The sequence below is a fragment of the Pteropus medius genome, unplaced genomic scaffold, assembly GCF_902729225.1.
Source record: "Pteropus medius unplaced genomic scaffold, Ma_sr-lr_union100, whole genome shotgun sequence".
Lineage (NCBI taxonomy): Eukaryota > Metazoa > Chordata > Mammalia > Chiroptera > Pteropodidae > Pteropus > Pteropus medius.
The window spans coordinates 39,467,779-39,487,664 of record NW_024354875.1 but is presented as its reverse complement, the minus strand read 5'-3'; the positions used below and the strand labels follow the sequence as shown (position 1 = coordinate 39,487,664).

General features: G+C 33.3%; 2 protein-coding genes across 2 annotated transcripts in view; one reads left to right on the top strand and one right to left on the bottom strand.

Annotated features, from left to right (window-relative positions):
• Positions 1–14,458, top strand: part of CERKL (CERK like autophagy regulator) — a 95,530-nt gene extending 81,072 nt beyond the window's left edge. Inside the window, exons 6-13 of the mRNA XM_039855248.1 lie at positions 1,791–1,865; positions 2,663–2,840; positions 2,926–2,985; positions 3,529–3,554; positions 3,654–3,762; positions 5,731–5,827; positions 11,017–11,189; positions 12,034–14,458. Coding sequence (XP_039711182.1) covers positions 1,791–1,865; positions 2,663–2,840; positions 2,926–2,985; positions 3,529–3,554; positions 3,654–3,762; positions 5,731–5,827; positions 11,017–11,189; positions 12,034–12,115 — 800 coding nt within the window. The 3' untranslated portion in view covers positions 12,116–14,458. The remainder of the gene's footprint in view (positions 1–1,790; positions 1,866–2,662; positions 2,841–2,925; positions 2,986–3,528; positions 3,555–3,653; positions 3,763–5,730; positions 5,828–11,016; positions 11,190–12,033) is intronic.
• The window catches only part of ITGA4 (integrin subunit alpha 4), a 73,014-nt gene continuing 67,293 nt past the window's right edge, over positions 14,166–19,886 (bottom strand). Inside the window, exons 23-28 of the mRNA XM_039855247.1 lie at positions 18,754–18,861; positions 17,890–18,015; positions 16,989–17,108; positions 15,733–15,831; positions 15,242–15,361; positions 14,166–14,640 (exon numbers count right to left, since the gene is read on the bottom strand). Coding sequence (XP_039711181.1) covers positions 14,542–14,640; positions 15,242–15,361; positions 15,733–15,831; positions 16,989–17,108; positions 17,890–18,015; positions 18,754–18,861 — 672 coding nt within the window. The 3' untranslated portion in view covers positions 14,166–14,541. The remainder of the gene's footprint in view (positions 14,641–15,241; positions 15,362–15,732; positions 15,832–16,988; positions 17,109–17,889; positions 18,016–18,753; positions 18,862–19,886) is intronic.

Sequence of the window (19,886 nt, the reverse complement as noted above, 5' to 3'; positions counted from 1 at the left end):
GTCATGATATGTGTCATTCTCTATCGCACATGACATTACATTATGCTTTTTAATAGTCTTTCTAGAGGAATGCTTTTACGGCCACTCCTAATTAACCATGGTAATGGAGGAAATATGTTTTGCGGAGTACTGTAATCCATTGATAATCCTAAATATCTCACTCTAATTATGTGGCCCCCTCCAAAACCTTTACCATAAATCTGAGAAGCAAAATTGATTTGTTTCCTCTCTCCCCTACCCTCCATTTCAGATTAATTAGCAATTAGATGGCCAAAGGGCAGGCTATAGAGGGTCAAAGTATTTAAAAGGCCTAGATATTTGACTCCTGGGTAAAGATCCACTGAGTAACAGATTTCTGGACCATTTGTTCTCAAATCTTAGGGTACTTATGAATCACCTTGAGAATTTGCTAAAACATGGACACCTGGGCCTTACTCCCAGACATTCCGATATCATGGATTGTAGGTGGAACACAGAAATTTGCCTTTTTAACAAGCTCCCAGGTAATGTTGATGCTGCTGATCACTGGACTATATGTTCTGGAAGAATACTTCTCTAAGTTACTGTGCTTGCCGTAACTCTGACTTGGTCTGGAGTGGGGCTTAAGAGTCAAAATCTTAATAAGAATCCAGGTATTGTCATTGCTACTGGACTGTGAACCATATCCTCAGTTACAAGGGTCAGAGCATACTGGCCATTTGATAAATCAGTTGGAACCATTTTACCAGTTGATTAAGGTGGCCTTTTCTTTGCATTGGTATTACTAGAGGCCTGGAAATCATTAATGCTTAGATAGGTTCCTAATGATTATTTTAATGACAGCCTTGGTTGATAGTGTCTGAGTTGCCTCAGCTTCTCCAATTGAGCAACCCAAGCACACATCTCTTCAGAGTGACACAAATTGAAGAGATTAACATATCCGGACTGTTCCTGATTAACAAATTCAGGGAACTAGCCTTTGCCTTGATAGCTGTGGTATATAACACATCCATGTTGTCATAGCCCTCGGCTGTTACTAGATTTCTTTCTCATGTTCTTTAATTCAAGAAAAATTGGAGTTTCTTAATTTCAAACTCTGCTTACCTCCTGTGAATGGCAGGGGCCAGCTGATATTCTCCCCTGTACCACAAGATTTCAAAGTCATAAATGTTATAGGAGCCTGACTTGAGACAGAGCCTGTTTCTTCTGTAGGTGGGAAAATTTCATGTAGATCTTAAATTATCCTAATGATTATGTAAATCAGAAATCTACAGTGTCTCAATACAGATTTTCATGCCATGGCAGATAGATTATCGAGGAGAATCCCCATTTGGGTGAGAGCTTATCTCTTAGATTCATTAAGTGTATTTAAAATATGTCTTTTGTACGTTGTAGTGATTTTTGTATTTCTTCTTAGTTACTATTTGAATTTTTATTATTTATGTATTTATGCATTTGTCTCTGCTCTCCAGAGACACCCTTCTGCTGTTTCTGCTCACTGCGGTATAGAAGTTGGAAGCCCACTTATTAAAATTGGATGGAGTAGACTTTGATATAGCTAGTGTTTTTTTGGTAAAAATTCATGATTTAAAAGCTGTGAACAAGGAGATACTATAAACTAGTTTTTAATTTTTAAGTTTAAAGATTAAACAATTTAGTAACCATTTGATGTGCACGCTGTGAATGAAAACTTATCAATTTCCATTAATTTTTCATTTAAACATTACATAGTGACATCTCTATAAAGTCAATCGAATGGTTTTATTTAAAACATTCTACATCAATTGTATGTTTTAAAATTGATTTGGCAGGCTCTACCAACGTATTGGCACATTCTCTTCATGGAATCTCTCACGTGGTAACTGCAACTTTGCACATTATAATGGGTAAGAATTCTTTCAAAGAAGTTCACATCATATAAGGAATTTTTTATATTTATATAAGGCTGTTTTATTTCTGTCAGACTTACTTGCTTGAGGAAAGACAGATTTTTTGTCTCCCAAAGCAGACAAATGTTTGACCAAAACTCAGGCAAAGCTTAACTATTTGAGCTGCCTATCTTTTCAGAATGCAGGTACTATAAAGAGCAATAAATGAAGTTTTGCTATAATCTTGATAGAAAAAAAAATTATTGTAATGATGTTTAAGATCACAGTTTTATAACCAGATTAAGACTATCCACGCATGCTATAAGACAGTCCACGCATGCTATTTAAGAATATTGGATACTGTTGTTTGTACCAAGACTGTAGGGGTAGAACTATGTTATTAAAAGAAAAAACGCATGATAACATTTTCAGTCAGTGCTCATCCACTAGACCCTTTATTATCCATACTGATGGAAAGCATATAAACTCAGATAAATGCAATGCCAGACTGTTGAATCTAAATTTACTTTGCACATGTACTTCACTTCCTTAACCATGCTTTATATGAAATAACAGCAAGCTACAAAATTTACAACTTTGTGTTTCTTCCCCTAGGACCTGAAAAAGTTGCAAATGGCAAATGCAGTAGTTGTAGGTAAAAAGAGATGTAAATAAAGCAAGGATATTTATTATGATATAAAGTAGCTTGAGATCTATAAGTAAATAAATATTCTTTTCTATGTTTGCCATTTTGACAGCTGGCCCTACTGCACTCACTGATTGACTCATTTTAATATTCAATATAAATATTCCAGGGCACCTACAACCAGTTGATGTCTGCACCTTCAGCACCACTGGCAAGCTTCTTCGCTTTGGGTTTTCAGCCATGTTTGGTTTTGGTGGAAGAACTTTGGCTCTGGCGGAAAGACATCGATGGATGTCTCCTAACCAACGGAGGGATTTTGCTGTAATTAAGGCACTGGCACATCTTAAGTAAACCTTTTTTTTTTTTTTTTAAACCAAGAATTACATATCTCAGAGTCAGTGACTATTAATGACAAATTTCATTAAATTTTAGGCCAGAGGACTGTGAAATATCATTTTTACCATTTAACAGTTCTCCAGATTTACAACAAAGGTAGGTAAAAAGCCCAAAGTAATATCTACATCTAGCTCTTTCTTTAAAGCATAAAACAGCTTGACATAAACAATTTATTAGACTTGCACCCTTTGGTTGTTTTTCTAACATACTAGTGAAGAATACAGAATCCTGCAGATTCTAGTAAACCATGTAGTTTGGTTTCTGTCTTCAGAAATAACCATTTATTCCGTTCATTCAACAGCTGTTTATTGAGTGCCATTCTATGCCACACACTTTCGATACAGTGAGACAAAAAACAAAACCTTTTGTTTCTACCATGAGAGTTTCAGACTAGTGTGGAAAAAAATATAATCAAAGTCACACAAAGGAAGTGCTCCAGTCTAAAAAGTGAAGATCATTTTTTTTACTGATGATACTAACTTTAAATAGATCAGTACAATATAATGTAGTAATGGAATTGTTCACGTATTTTTACTGTCTAATCTAAGAAAATATGTAACGTTGGATTTTGTAATTTCCTTATACTTAATAGATGCTATTTTTGTGTGATTTTTTTTGTTTTGTTTTGTCTTCTTTTAGGGAGGCGCAGAGATCTCCTAAATCTGGTGAGTCTAAAAGTACCTCCTTGATTGAGAACTGAGCCAGGTTCTACTGACATTTTGCTCTGGTGAGGGAAAATAACCTATCTCTTCTATTACCTTTAGATTGTAATGATCAGTGGCAAATGATCCAGGGTCAATTTTTGAATGTCAGCATTATGGCAATTCCTTGCCTCTGTTCAGTGGCACCTAGAGGCTTAGCACCTAATACCAGGTTAGTGTTTTAATTGAATCATCAATACTTTTCTATAAACTAAAATTTTCTTTCAGGATACTTCCCCTAACTCTTGGCCAGCTAGAATATTGTGAAGAGGTATTCTCTCCTTGACTGTATGCTATTAGAGATTTTAAGGGTTTTGTCATCCGAGTAGGTTCAGAACAACTGTTAACTGGAAAAATTGTCAATCACTCTGATTTTTTAATATCACTGAGGCCAAAATAATATTCCTTGGGTTTTATTCATGATTTTATTATTTTATGTGTCCTTTGCTTGCTTTATTTATGTTTACTTGCCAGTTGTTGAGAACATTGTATTTAATTCTGGTATTTCTTACGAATGTCTCTGCTTTCCAATTTTAGTGCATACACAAATGTCCTTAGCATGAAAAGCATGTATGTGTGTCTGTTTGAAACTTTTAATAAAAAAAAAACATTCAGTTGTACTTAGTGAGTAGTGGTACATTTGAATCTACTGCCAACATTTTTTATAAACGATCTTAAGGTATTTTATATATTGTTTTATCTGTAAGATATATTCCATCTCTTGCACATTCTTTTCAAGTACATGTCCAATATTGATCTGAAAATATTTCTCTCCCATTCCTGTGGAATGTAAAAGAATTGTGAATGTTGTGTAATACAGTCAAATCTAGATTTTCCCTGGAGGTGGAATAAAAGAATGACTTATGTACTTTGGTCATTTATAACATTATTTTAATGACTAGTTTTAACTTCCCTGCTGAACATGTAACCAGAATGATTAACATCTAGCAAAAGGGATTGATCTTAATTTTTTCCTTGGCAATTGATATGAAGGTAATAAACAGGTAAATATATGAAGTTAGAGAAGAAAAGATACTTTTATTATATTTATGCCAGGCACATAGGATGTGTTCTAATTACATTAGTAAGTACTGAAAAGTCAAATACAAATGCTTTTCATGTTTATGAGTAAAAATGAAGCAATTTAGAAAAATAAAGGATGCACAAAACACTATGAACATTTTGGTGCTGTTTATTTCAGTTGTGAAAATATGGCATGATAGGTCAAAGGAGCAGTGAACTCAGAACTAGGAGCTCTGGTTCCAGTGATCATTTTTGCTCTGCATTTGAACAGATCACTTAACTTGGGGTCTTCTTTATCTGCTACATAAACTGAATGAATGATGGATAATCTTCAAGGTCCCTTACAGCTCTAACTTGCGCTTCCATTAGATATAAAGAGCTCCTTTTTATTTTGTTGATGTTATTATTGGAATAACTTTATATCTGCACCGAAATAGAGCTAGAAGTCATTTGCACGTATTTCTGCAAAGTGCCTTCTAAAGCTAGATACATTTGTGAGTGGCTTTTTTTGGCACTAAATCATACACTCTAAATTTGCAGTCTCTTATATCAAACCGAACAGTTATGCAAGATTAAAATGCTCGGTCATTTAACTGAACATGTGTGGCAGCAGTTGTTCATTTCATGTCGTCCATCCAAGGGCCACTTTGATTTAGTTTCTTGTGTCACTTAGACCTGCCCATAAATATTTAAATCAACTTTAGATTTTAGAAAGTGTTGCACTCTCTCTTATACCGTTCATACATATTAACTATTTTACAATATATCTTTAAAAAAAATACGTGGCTTCACATTTAGAGTCCTTAAGTTAGTACATTGGATTTTAAATTATGTCTTGATATAGGAATAGGATGCATGATGGTTCATTTTATAAAAAGCCCTTAGCATAAGAGCTTGCTGAGAAGGAAGCCAATTGTTTAGTAAAGCCAGTTTGAAAGGCTTTGTCATTTAAAAATAACTCAGCAAGATATGATTTAAGAAATTTAAATAAATTTAATATGATTTATCTATCTTGCTAAAACTTCTAGTAAACATTATATTTGTTAGAAGGATTGATAATGATTTGTGATGTAATCTCTTAATGAACTTAATGGCAAATACAAATGTTTAATTTCAGATTAAATAATGGAAGTATGGCTCTTATAATTGCACGAAACACTTCTCGACCAGAATTTATAAAACACCTGAAAAGATACGCTGGTGTTAAAAATCAGGTATGGTAAATCCTTTTTGTTACTTGTGTGCAAAGATGGACAGAGATATGCTGCAGGAGTTGACATCAAGTCCTGCCTCATAAGGCTTTATTTTCTTCTGAATATGTTAATCTTTTTTCTTTCAATTTGTACTTCCCGTAAATTGTGAAAAGCATCCACAAGTACTAATATAGATTAGCCTGTTTTGAGCTATGGGTTAGTAGTTATATGTGTTTTTTGCACAAAGAGAAGATAGAAAATTTAGTGTTATATTGAAATAAGAAATAAATTAAGGATAAAATTACATAATCGAGCTGTTCTTCAGAATGAAAAGTAGTGAAATCTTAGATTTTTAGCCTTCTTAATGTTATGGCAGCAGACTTTCTCTAAAGTTATGACCTTAGAATTTCCTGCTATTTGTTTAGAGATCTACTTACCTTCATTGATAGATTTGCAGATAAATATTTTAAAATATACCACTTTTATACAGACATTATTTTATTCAAAACTAAAATGTGTGATGTCTGTGGATATAGACAGAATGTAGATAGATAGGTAGATAAAATGATATTTCCACTGAAAGGATTTGTTTTAAAGAGAAGCAGTAACTATCACAAGCCAAATTCTTTTGGCAGACACATTTTAACCCCATTATGAAACCGATCTTGGAAATATGTGTATTTCTGAAATTGTGAGTCTTGAAGTACAGTGGTCATGATTGTAAAACCCTAACATCTCACACCTTCTTAAAGGTATAAAATTGTGCCTGGATATAGTTGGGAGAGAGCACATGGGAGGAGGAGGAGAGTAAATCCAGCCAATGACTAGCGGCTGAATCTTGCTTACATAGATAGCCATTACAAGGGTCCCACTTTTGCCTCTTTATAATTTTAAACTTTTTCAGGTGGTCCTCATGAAATTTCAGTTCTCTTCTGCCTACTACATTATTTGATCAATATGTATTGAACAACCAATTGCAATGTTTAGGAAATTGTCATAAAAATTAGATATAGTCCCACTTTTCTTAAATATAAATCTCTAAGGTGACAAAGTAGACAAAAGCAAATATAAAAGTAGGTTGTGAGCCTAAGTAATAACTTTATGTATATATGTTTTGGGAAATACAGTGATTTATTGATTTTATAGGAATGAATGCCTTTTAGGTGTTACTCAACTTATAAACGTTAAAACCAACTTTGTTATTTTTCTTAATCCAAAAGTAGTGCTACATGTCAGTGATTGTTTTTGTTTGTCAGAAAATAGAAACAGGAAAACAATATAAAAAGCATTAAAAATTCCATATTCCAAGAGCGTCATTATTAGGTATAAATGTTTTCTAATCATTTTCTATTAAAGAGAGAACTTAAATATTAACCTTAATGTACCTACCCTTAGAAGCTTTATTTTAGAGGGGCATCTATTGCACAAGTTACTTATGGAAGGTCTTTTTTAGAATTGCCTAAGGGGCAAATTTCTAAGACAATTTTTGTAGACATCCTTTTTTCAATATGAATTTAAAAGTAAAAGATGCTTACTGTAAAATGAGGATAAGAACATAGTGAATGTAATTCTATATAGGAAAATAATTGTTTTTAAAATGAGATCGTGTTATGCAAGGTGTATTTTTCTTATGTACTCTACCAGTTATATCTTGTTTTTGATGCAAGAAAGCATTGGCTGTGTGTGTATGTGTGATTCATTAAGCTTAACTTTGACTTAGCTCTTTCCAAAAATTAAAGTCCATGTTACTGCTCTGTAATTTTTTTGTGAATTCTCAAATGTTTTGCATAATGTTGTATATTAAGGATAATTAGATTGATTCCCAAGGTGACTACTTTCAAGCAAAGTTAATTTGATACATTTGTTAAAAAAAATTATAGACACACATATACATGTGTGTGTAGTCTTTTTCTTTCATGACATTTTCAAAAATATAAATTTATATAAATTAAGTAATATTATAAAGACCAGATAAATGTAAGATTATATTATCTAATACCTAATTAGTAGCAGTTCTGGTATCCAGGAAGGAAAATGCGGCACTTCAGCCTAAGGAGACCAACAGTCTAGGTCCCTGAACCATCTTTACCACGTCAAACTGAATGTTCATATGTATTAACAATTGTAGGATGTATTGAAAACTGTCATTTGTGGCGTGACTCATCTTTCCTTCCCCCTCTGTGTGAAATATATAGAAAGTAAACATTACCCTTTAAGTCCTTTCAACTCCATCCTATATCTGGCCTCTTATCACTGTCCACACATTTCTTCATTAGCTTCAACCATCATTTTTGGTAGGGAGCTTGAAACTTTTAAATGTGTTTCCCCGGAGATTGGTTTGCAGCCCTCTTGTCTCATGACACCTTCTCCTGGGAATCTCATGGACCCTGGTGTTTGAACTGAGTGCTGCATACCTACAAAAGTTCCACTTTCTCTTCTGACCTGCGGGACTATTGTGTCTTCTTGTGTGCTGAGGTTATAAAACTCACACACATCTTGAGTCTAGCATGTCTGTATCTGACCTTATTGTCTTTTTTCCTAGAGGGGCCCCTTTCATGTTTCCTACATTGGTCAGTGGCACCACTCGACCCATCCTGGATTTACTCTGGATTCCTCTCCCTCCCTCATTCCTCACAACCTGTCCACCAAGCAGTTCTACTGGTTCTCCTCTTAAATGTTTCTTGAATTTCTTCCTCACTTTGATTCAGATCTTAATTTCTTCTTAATTTCTCCAGTAGTTTCCTTCAGGTCTTCCTTTTGCTCTGGTCTTGTCTTCCACACTTCTTTCTAAAGGGATTTTTCTAAAATACACATCTGATTTCTCCTTAATTGTTCAATATCTTTTTCATTGTCGTTAGGATAATAACTGTTTTCCTCCACATGTATTGTATGGCCCTTCGTATTCTGGCCCTTGCCTATTCCAGCCTCACCTCTTGCCATCCTCTACCAGATTTCCTGTGTTTTGTTTTTGTATTGGTTTTCTAGAGCTGCCATAACAAACATTACAGACTAGGTGGCTTAAACGCAGAAATTCATCCTTTCACAATTCTGAATGCTCGAAGTCCAAAAAGGTTTTAAGGGTGTGGTTTCTCCTGAGGCCTCTCTTCTTGGCTTGCAGATAGCTGTCTTCTGGCTCTGTCCTCATATGGTTTTTCATCTGTGCATGCACATCCCTGGTATCTCTGTGTCCCAGTTTCCTCCTCTTATAATGACACTAGTCATATTGAATTGGGGCCTGTCATAAAGACTTCGTTCTAACTTAACCACATCTTTAAACACTATCTGCAAACTCAGTTACATTCCAGAGGTTAAGACTTCAAAATATGAATTTTGGGGGTGGGGGTGGGGGAAGACACAATTCAGCCTATAACATTGTCTGTTTTAAAAAATTAAGTACGAGCATTTATATATTCTGCAAAATAAATGCCAAAATACCAGTATCGTGATCAATATCACAGTATGCTAAATTTTTTTGTTTGCTTGTCCATGACATAGTTCTGTACTTTTGCAACTTTCGTTTCTTTCCAGAACTTCTTCCCTTCTCCTCCAGGCTAATTCTTCTGTGTTCTTTAAGACTCTGCTCAAATGGGAAGCTCCCCCAGCATCCTGAGCCTCTTTACCTCCTCTCCTATATCTCATTTAACTCTGTATACACCTTCATGGCACTTAAATGAATCACAATTGTAACTGTTCATTTTTCTTCCTCATGCCTCAAACATACCCTCACACATTATATTAAGCTATTGGTTCACTAAAGTAGCATCTAACAATGTCTGTGGCTTCACAGGTAATAACTTTACAGGGGTGGATGGAGTTTCATTTTGTGATGATTTAAGATAACAGGCTTACTGGTGATGGCCATCAATTGTTAACATTCATTGGCTTGCTGCTGCATCATTCCAGTATCTGACTTTTATTACATAGCATTCTTCCTGTGTGTTTCTGTCTTCACATGGCATTCTCTTCTAAGGACACCAGTCATGTTGGATTAGGGTCCACCCTCATGACCTCATCTTAACTTAATTGCATTTGCAAAGACCTTATTTCCAAAGATGACATTCACAGGTACTAAAAGTTATGACTTCTAGATGTTTTTATGGAGGACATAATTTAACCCATTATGGCCAGTTATTAATGACTCATTTATTTTTGCAATGAATGATTATGTATACAATGACTGATTATATAGAAATTTTTATAAATACACAATATGAAGGATGTCTCCATGGCTTTAAACCTGAGATGGGTAGTCTAATCCAGAGATTAAGCATTTTCACAGATAGCTGCTTGAGGCTCTCTAATCAGAACAGCTGATGCCACCATATAACCCCACTATAATCCACTAGGTAACCCAGTGGATTATATAGTATAAACTGTAGAATCTGCTGGATCTTGTTCTCTACATAGGCAAAATAAGAGTGTTAGGGAAAATATTAATTTTCCGTCAATTTTAAAATTCTGTGCTTCATTGAGGTTTACATGTGGAAAGGGGCGGGGGAACACGTAGATACTAGGAATAAACCTCATACAATTTATCTGAAAACTGAAATAAGTAGTTCCTGTGCATTTCTACTGAAAAAGTTACTTGGCTATCTTTTCTTGGTTATTTCAGAAAATATTATATTGTTCACTATAGTTTTCTTAGGCAAACAAGCAAAATTGAAATTGGAAAGTTACTTGGCACCATTCTAGAGGGCTCAGTAAACAAATACATTTATCTTGCAACTTGTGTCCATCTTTAGAGTGGGTTTGAGGCAGGCAAACACCTATAGAGATTATATTTGATTGACTTTTATTTTCACCTTCATAAGTTTAGACCTATGTTCTTCCTATTAAATTTCAAGTGTGCAACTTACATTAGAGTTTGCCTTACATCAGTTAAACTAGTTGACAAGTAAATAATCAAGCCAGTAGATTACATAAATCTCTGGATCTACCGACCAGTATTAAAGATTGTCTTTAATTGGAAATCCTACAATAATATCATTATTGTATACAGTTTTATAGACATTTACTGTTTGTTAAAAAACAGGTTTGCTAGCTGCTAGATCTAAATGAGATAAGGCAGCTTTAGAAAAGGGGTTCCTTTTTCCAGAGCAAGTGGGGGATCCTTGGTCATAATTCAAGATTCAAAGCTATAAAAATGTCAGCATGCAAGAGAACACAGGAATAAAGGAAGTACTATGATTATTTGCACTTGTTTTATTTAGTTCAGTTTTCCATTCGTTGAGACTTATACTGTTGAAGAAGTAAAAGTTTACCCAAGGAATAAAACCAGTGGACACAATCCAGAAGATCAACAACACGAAACTGCTTCAGAAAAGAGTTTCCCTTGGAATGTAGATGGTGATTTAATGGAAGTTGCGTCAGAGGTCCACGTTAAGTAAGTCTAATTATTTCATGGCCTTATATGTTCACCAGTAGACACAAAACTAATAGTATCATGGAAGATTTCTTATGATAAGTATCAACACAGGCAGTTGGCTATATATATAATTTTAATGAGTAAATCCGGGAAGGATAAAAAGAAGTACAATTTTAATAAAGTCATTTGATAATGACTTTACATTATCAATTGTTATGGAGTCAAAGCATTTTCTTTGGGTATGAGTCTATACTGGCATTTTGAATCATTCTTCAGAAACAGTACAAATAATGCGTGTCTACAATTTCCATTTTGATTTTTAAAAAATGGATCAAAATTTTAAACCTTGCAAAGCCATCTGAGTAGCAGACTGTTACAATGTAATCCTTCAGTCTTTTAAATTTTTTTCACCCCTAGTTAATACTATAACACTGTATTCAGCAGTTCACTTTTATCAAGTCTTTTTCAAAGCACTCAACTTACTTTACATAGGAACAATTTTACATATTATTAAATAAGAGCAACTGGTATATATATGTTTGGACCATGGAAAGTCATTCTTGGTAAGCTTTATGACTCCAATGGACAGAAGTAGGCAGGGGCACCCTGGGTAGCCCACTACATATGAGCTTTCTGTAGGCACAATTGACTGAGTTTTACAGAGGAAATGGAGAGTATTGGTCAATAAAGGAAGTTAATTCAGTTTTTCTGGATTGTAGCTGTGCCATAAAAGTATGTTTGTTGGCTATCATTAGATTTGTATTTAGTATTATGTACCATACTCAACTGGTAGATGCATGTATATGTGAAAAGTAACAATGATAGGTTGATGAAATAATTATACATATTTTATTATTTACAGATTGCACCCTAAACTTATCAATCTTTATGGAGGAAGCATGGAAGAAATGAATGATTCCAAAGTAACATGTGATTGTTTGTAACGGAAATGTACAAACTAGAATTTTAATATGAAGGTATAGGGTCATGCTTTGAGCAGATATCTGAACAGGAAAATTAAGGAAATTAAAATTGCTATTTTTGATGTTGCTAAAAATTAGCTTCGAGGGCTTTAAAAAAACCGATATGAAATATATCAAAATCTAAATTCTAGTTTTGGGAAAGTATTGGAACAGAAATTGAACATTTCATATACTTAAAATTTAAACGTCATGCTATATCTATATTTAACCTAGATAATTCCAAAGTGAAATAATTTGGATCCTTTCATGTTTCAGGATTTGAGTCCAATTCTGATGTTAAATCTCCTATAGCCTGGTACAAACAGACCACAGAGCTCACGTAAGAATGCCGTGATTTTTCCTAACGAGGTACCTAATCCAGCGAGGTTAAATTTCAAAATCTCCCCAAGACTTGCCAAAACAAACCCTTTTTTTCTTTAATTTGAAAACTCATTTTCTTAAAGTGGTAGGGTTTTAAAATTTATAATACAGGTAATATTGAAGAAGTTTATAAAAAATTTTGAGCTGTGCTATTCCTCTTGCTCCTGGAAGCCTTGTCATCCTGCAATCATAGCACATTGTTGCAGTGTATTCAGTAATACCTGAAATGCTGTCATTCCTGAATAGGAAAGAATCTAAATTTCCTCAGGGATCATCCTGAGAAAACAGTTCTAAATTTGGGCTTGATTTTTGCACCAGTGATTCTAGACATTCTCCTGAACTACTTAGCTTTTTATTTAAAAAAAAAAAAATGCAAAAATAAGCTTCTCAAAAATGTGTACTTTAAATTATGATTTTTATTGGCACATACAGAGTTCAGGAGGTTTCGTGTTCCTGGTGGTTGGGTTTCAATGCTCAAATGCCTTTACAAAAATCTCCACGTAGTCTTCAGCCACAAATCACAGACTACAGGCTTGTGAATGGATAATTTATAGGGATTAGGCAGTCTGAGGAAGACAGCTGTTGGCAGGGACTTCATATAAAGAAATATTTCCGTAACAGTAAAGACTGCCCTCTAATTCATCTTTTGATCACTTCCTATAACAGATTTAGCACAGTTTAGATGAAAATATATTCTACAATCAGCATCTAGTTCATGTGGATGAATAAATATTACAAAAAAAGTTGCATTTGTAAATGTAAAGGCATTTAAAGATAATTATTTAAAATCCAGAAACTACATTATAAAAAGGAATCTAAGTCACCATCAACAAAAAACTATCACTAAAACATATCATGGAAATTTTGATGTCACATTTATGTTCATTGGATGTAAACTAAATCTGTATTTTTCATTTACAGTTAAACATTTGAATTTTATTTCTTCATTTTTATGCAGAAGAGGATGCTTTTATATTTGAATAGAAGAGTAACACATCCAAACAAGTATTTGCATATTGCTTAATTTGACAATGTTTTACAGAGATCTAAATTTGTATGAATTATTGCCTCCTGTCTTGGTAGAGCTTTGGTTTTTAAAAATTAGGTATAGTTTTGATATTTTACATCTATCAGTGTATTTATACTTCAACTATCAGCTAAAGTGCAACATTCATAATCTGTCCCAGAATATAAATTAGAATTAAGTACTGTTTTTATAAAAAAAATTTTTGACTAATGATAGATTTTTAAAATTTACTCCTGGGTACCCTAGATAAAATTGTGTTATAGGAGGATTCATGGATTTATACCTATATAAACGTATTCTTTTAAAAAGTTAGGTATGTATATATACAGAATGAAGAAAAAAAATCCATAGCTGTATAAACAGTTATCCAGAAGTCATCCCATTAAGCTCAAACCAGTGTATAAGTTCAGGCTGAAGGTTGCTCTTCAGGCCTATAATATTCATAGACTGCTGAATAAATGATTGTTGACCAAAGCCCATTGAAAATGTATTACTAGTAAAGATCTTAAAGTGACAATGGTCACTTTAATGGACCAGTTCTTTAAAAGTATTTAGCAGAATTTTTCAAAGAATGTATTTCAAACAAGTCTCAAAGAGCTATTGGAAATGAATTATTACCTGAATGAATTATTCAGTGAAATTTATTTTACCGAAGCAAGCGCCTGTGGTTAATATTTCCTTTAAAGGACTTCAAGTCCAAGACTTCCAATTGAGTTGCTTAATTCAGATGCACTTTCATTTCAAGGTAGCTTCGAGGGATTACTCATTGAATAAACTGAATGCTTTAGTGTTTATCCATTTAAGAACTGAAAGAATATCTCGATATATTAAATATTACCTTTGCAATTATTTTCGCTCAAAGAGCAATCAACATTTGGATTGTTCATTTGCATTATGAGTAAAAGTACATGAATGAACTCTGCTCAGAGTTTGTGGTTTTTTGTAAACAGTGTCTTAAATTTTTTATACCTGAGTCTTATTAGTTCTCTGAAAGAAGTCTTTAATCATCATCATCGCTTTTACTGTTAATGTAACTCCAACTCTCTCTTCTGTTTTCTTCTTGTCGGATGGATTTGTACTGTCTTTTAAAGAAGCCAACCTGTAAATAGCATTGCATAATCACTAGTGTGTAGATATTTTATGAGTATAATATCTAAACAGTCATGCCAATATAGTAAAGTCCTCAATGTGGATAAGTTCTATGACTTTATGTGAAATATATAACAAAACTGATTTTACCATGGCTAATTAACATAAACAAGAGTTAAATTCCTGATGCTGAGGACCTGAGATATTAAGCCTGTGTCCCATATAGTGAGTAAAATTAGTTTTTGAAATATTGAGTTAGCATTTTTTTTTGATTCCTGAAGGACTTCTCAGTAATACACGCTCTTCAAAACTGACATTTGACAATGTACAGTTTCTCAAATGCTTTTTTAAAAAATCTTTCAAAACTAGTGTTACATAGTTCAAACAAGTGTTGCAAATAACTTATCTTTAAGAAAATATATTTTTCTAGAAGGACTTTGGTACTGAAGTTAGAAATATGAGATCAGTAGTGTATATTTGCTTATGAATTTTAAAAATGAACAATAAAAATACTGAAAATCTAATAACTTGGGAGTGATAAATTGGCTTTGAGAAAATCAGAAATGGCATTCGAATGGTTTAATACTGATAATTATTAAAGAAAGGCTTACCTTCCACATAACATATGAAATCAATAAAAGTAAAACCAGTCCAAGGAGCAAGCTGCTTGAAATAATCACTACGGTGAAAAGACGTTTGGGTCTTTGATGATGTAGTCCTTCGAGCAGAACCTACATAAATCAGCCAAAATAAAGACCCAGCAGTTTAAAAACTTACTGTGATTTCCCTTGAAGTCCCCCCATGATCTTCAATAACATTTAGAACCACCCATCCCATTCCCTTGCTGGTTCTAACAACTCTACGAAACAATGGTAACTGTTTAGCAGAACAGTAAGTATTTTGGACTTTATTCATGGTTCTTCCTCTCATCCTACCACCTCCTAAAAGCTGTCTGTGTCATTCTCTCCTTACAGTTGTAGAAAATGCCAACTCTAAGTATTTAAAGCCCTCCATGATCTAGTCAAAATCTATTTTCCTGACTAAACACCTTAGCAATATTTTTTCCCTACAATCTTCGTGTTTCAGTTAAAGGTAATCTTACATGTGCAATGTTCTCATCCTTGTTTAGTTCAATAACTTTTGGATTTGGTTCTGGAAAAGCTGTTGCTCTTATTTCAAACTTGAGTGCTGAAGTCTCATCCTGTTTAACAAAAGAAACATCACTATAGCCTAATTCATAGTTTTAGTTCATGAAAACATTAATAGAGGTAATGTCTCATGATCATTACAATCTAGAGGCTTTCACAATTTATCTCACCATTTGTAGTTAAGTGCAGTGCTTCCTTTGGTTCTCAAGGTATGGTCTTTGTATAAATTTATATGGCATAATTTTTGTTGAAATTCTTTTAAAATGGATATTTTGCATATATTTAAATATTTAAAGCAAATTACTTGCTAGTTATCAATGAAATTTTCCCTGGATATTTCATTTTTATCCCCAAATAAGACTGTTTTTCACCTGATAAACCTTTCCTAAAACTCACTTATTTGGCAAGTCGCACAAATTCTTTGGTTTTCCAGTGCATATAAGTTTGCACTATGCAATAATCAAGTGTGCAGTAGCATAATGTTTAAAAAAAATGCTAACCATCATCTGAGCCTGTTGGAAAAATGGCACCACTAGACTTGCTCAACAGTGTTGTTTAACCTTCAATTTGTAAAAAAAAAAAATCTGCAAAGCGCAGTAAAACAGCTATGCTTGTACCAAGTGCTTTATAAAATTCATCTCATTTGATCTGTAACACTCCTGCAAAAGAGATATTACCCGTATTTATCCGATCAGGAAACTCAAGAACAGAACTCTAGATAAGAACTGATTTTATCTCTAAGTACTTCTCATAAATATGTATATTCCTTTATAGGAAGAAGCCCAAGGAGTATTTAAGTGTTGTTGTTATTGTACATTTGTGTTTTATTGTTGATAAATTTTGATGTTTTGGTTTGATTTTAAGAAACCTAATTTTACTTCTTAGATTTATTATATTTTTAAGCATAATTTAAAATAGTTTGAAAAGCACTTTAAGGTTATATGAAATGTTAAGTTAGTGAATTTCTTTGATTTAAGCAGTTGGACGTGCTTTTTAAAATAAACTTCTTCATTATCTGCTTAATTACTAAAGCCATGCCATTTAGACAGTGTATTCAGCTGAAATAATTGAAATAGTTTGAGTTTTACTTCAATACCTTCTTAATTTGTTGAATGCCTCCTTACATGCCATGCTGTTTATATAAGATGGTTGAGTTTGCAGATATCTGTATGAACTTATCCACAAAGTTGTCACTGTATATTAGACTTACCATTTCTAAAACGGATGGCCGGCCCTCTAACTGAATGTGAACACTCACTTCTTTTCCACTTTCCATTTTCCCAAAATTGCATAAGAAGTTTAAACAATGTGGATCAGCTTTCATGCAGTACTTGAAAAGAATGTAAAAGAGCTACATTAAAATTTCAACATTTTTTAAAAAGATGGCTAAAATATTTTATATCTGCTTTCATTAGTGGCATTTAAAAAATGTCTTAAAACATAGTTCGTTTTATAAATTGTAAAAAAAATCAAAGTATTTGAACTGGACCGTGTGTTCTCATTATTCTTATGAACTTAATCTTCTGGGATAGACTTAAAAGAAAGCTCCTAATCAGAATCTTGTTAAATTAAATGCTGTATGTCCATTGTAAAACTTGAATCATTTGAAGAGTAAGATTGCTTTCTCGTCCCCCGCCACCCCCCTGCAATAAATTGACTAAGAAAAGAGTGAAAATTTCATGCCACAGGGTCTGCTGAAGGGTCTGGAACAATAGCTGGCTGGCACAAAATGGGCATTTGTTAAATAAGGAAACTGTATATATATATATACATATATGTATATATATAGCTGGCTGGCACAAAATGGGCATTTGTTAAATAAGGAAACTGTATATATATATATATATACGTGTATATATACATATACACATATATATATATATATATATATATATATATATATATATATATACACACTATATAACTATATAGTATATATTTAACCCTGGATCTAAACTTCCCAGTCATGCCTGTTCCTCATATGCAAGAATATTACCTGAACTTATTTCTTTCCCACACTCAGCTGACAGCTCAAACCCATTGATTCTTGGTTTTAAGTGTTTCAGTTGTATATGATGGAGAACACTGAGATGTGAAAAACTGAAACTTACCAAAAGCCTCTTATCAGTCTTCGACAAGACTCTGAAGATGTCTTTCAAGGAGTCCATTGCACTTTTCTGCTGCTCTGATGAACACTTTCTTTCATAATTTTTAAAATGGCATTCTCCAGTAGTAGTCTATAAAAATAGAAAGTGAGAAAAATCTTATCAATAGAACAAAAACTACATGCTTTAAAAAGTTCTAAAGTACATCAAGTACTTGTGAAATTGTTAAAATATTTTTGACAGATTAATTTGGGAGAGATTAAATCTCTGAAGCAAAAACCCAGCGAAAATTTAGAGGGTTGGATATGTAGATCCTAAACTACTCAAATGACCTTAATCTTCAGAAATTAGTACAATGTGAAAAATAGATGTTAGCATGAAATTAAATATTTACAAAGCAATAATGTGTTAATAGCAGCATGTCCTGTCATCTAAATCTGGAAATCAGGATTCTAAAAAATTAGAATTATTTATTGTTTGTCTTGAAACTGGGAGAGTAAAAGCAATTCTGATGAAATCAACATAAGAACATTGATTCTTGAGTAGTGATCTGAATATTCTTTTAAAGAAAAAGGCTAAATTACTGGTTTTTCAACAGTGTTCTTAAGTTTTATAGAGAATTCTACTAATTAAATGATTTTCACAGGTCTATATCACACACGTACACACATGAAATTGTACTAAGATGGTAGAAGAACATAAGTCAAATTCAGAGATTCCACTATAATCCTAGAGTTCTAATGCAATGTATATCAAAGTGTACTCAGATGCATGGTGAATTCACAGCTAAGAGTAAGTGTGACTGAAATATATTAACAAATCTTTATTTTAGCAATATTACTAACAATAAAGGAAGGAACACACTGTTACCTGGACATCCAAAATATTGAACAACTTATCGGTTTGGGGGATAAAAGAATTCGGTACCATTATCTCCACACTAACATTTGGAGCCACGCTATGGCCGGTATTGATAACCTAATAAGAAAAAAATTTTTAAACAATTTTTAAATATTTTTCATAAATGTAAGCATAGATATTAAAGAGCTTTTAAGTGAACTCATGTTTCATGCAACATTTATATTGGAGGCTTGTAGTTGGCAGCTGCACAGCAAAGGGAGACAAACTATCCATAGTGAGAATTTTAAAGTTTGTTAATAATTGCAACCTATAGTCATTATTCCCAGCCCTCTCCTTGGTATTTATTAGGCCAAAATGTCCAAGCTGATGTTCTATTGTAGAAATAGTCTAAAGAAAGAGACTAACATAATGTGTTTGTATGGCACGTGATGCGTCTAAAAAACCATGATCAGTTGGTCCTCATAACTCACCTATGAGGTAGGCCGACATTTATTTGCCAGCTCAGGAAAATGCTAAGAGGTGTTAGTTAATGGTGTGTCCAAGATGAAAGTTAAAAAGTGACAAGAACTAGGACCAAAACTCAGATGTTCTAATTCTAAATCCTATGACGTTTTCATAAAATCACTCTGCTGAGGGGACACTCATCAGCAGTAAGTGAATAAAAATCCATTATTTCAGGGTAATTATAATGGTGATACACTCAGAAATAAAGAAGGGGTAAGTTATTGGTTTTAGAATAATTGAACAGGTTTTTAAAGAATATATACAGGAATATTTCATTACTGTTGATAAATTTGGGGATTGCAGATCCTTGTAAAGGAAATTGGGCCAAAATATTGCCTCCTGAGAACTTAACTAAAAAACCAATACAATAAGTCAGAAAAGAGATGTACCACAATATCTGAACAAAATAGCCTGCCTCACAGACTTGCAATATTTTGAATGTATATGACATAAAGAAAACATGGTCTTGGATTTGAGACAGGTGGTAATTGCTAGGCCATGCAAGGACAAGACAGTTTCAAAGGCAGTGTCAGCAGTGGGTAACCAAACCAGCAGTGCCTAGATCTTTAGACAGGATCTTCCTGATGCCAGCAAATAATCATTCTGACCTACAGTGTTTTTCATCCTTGTTTGCCTAA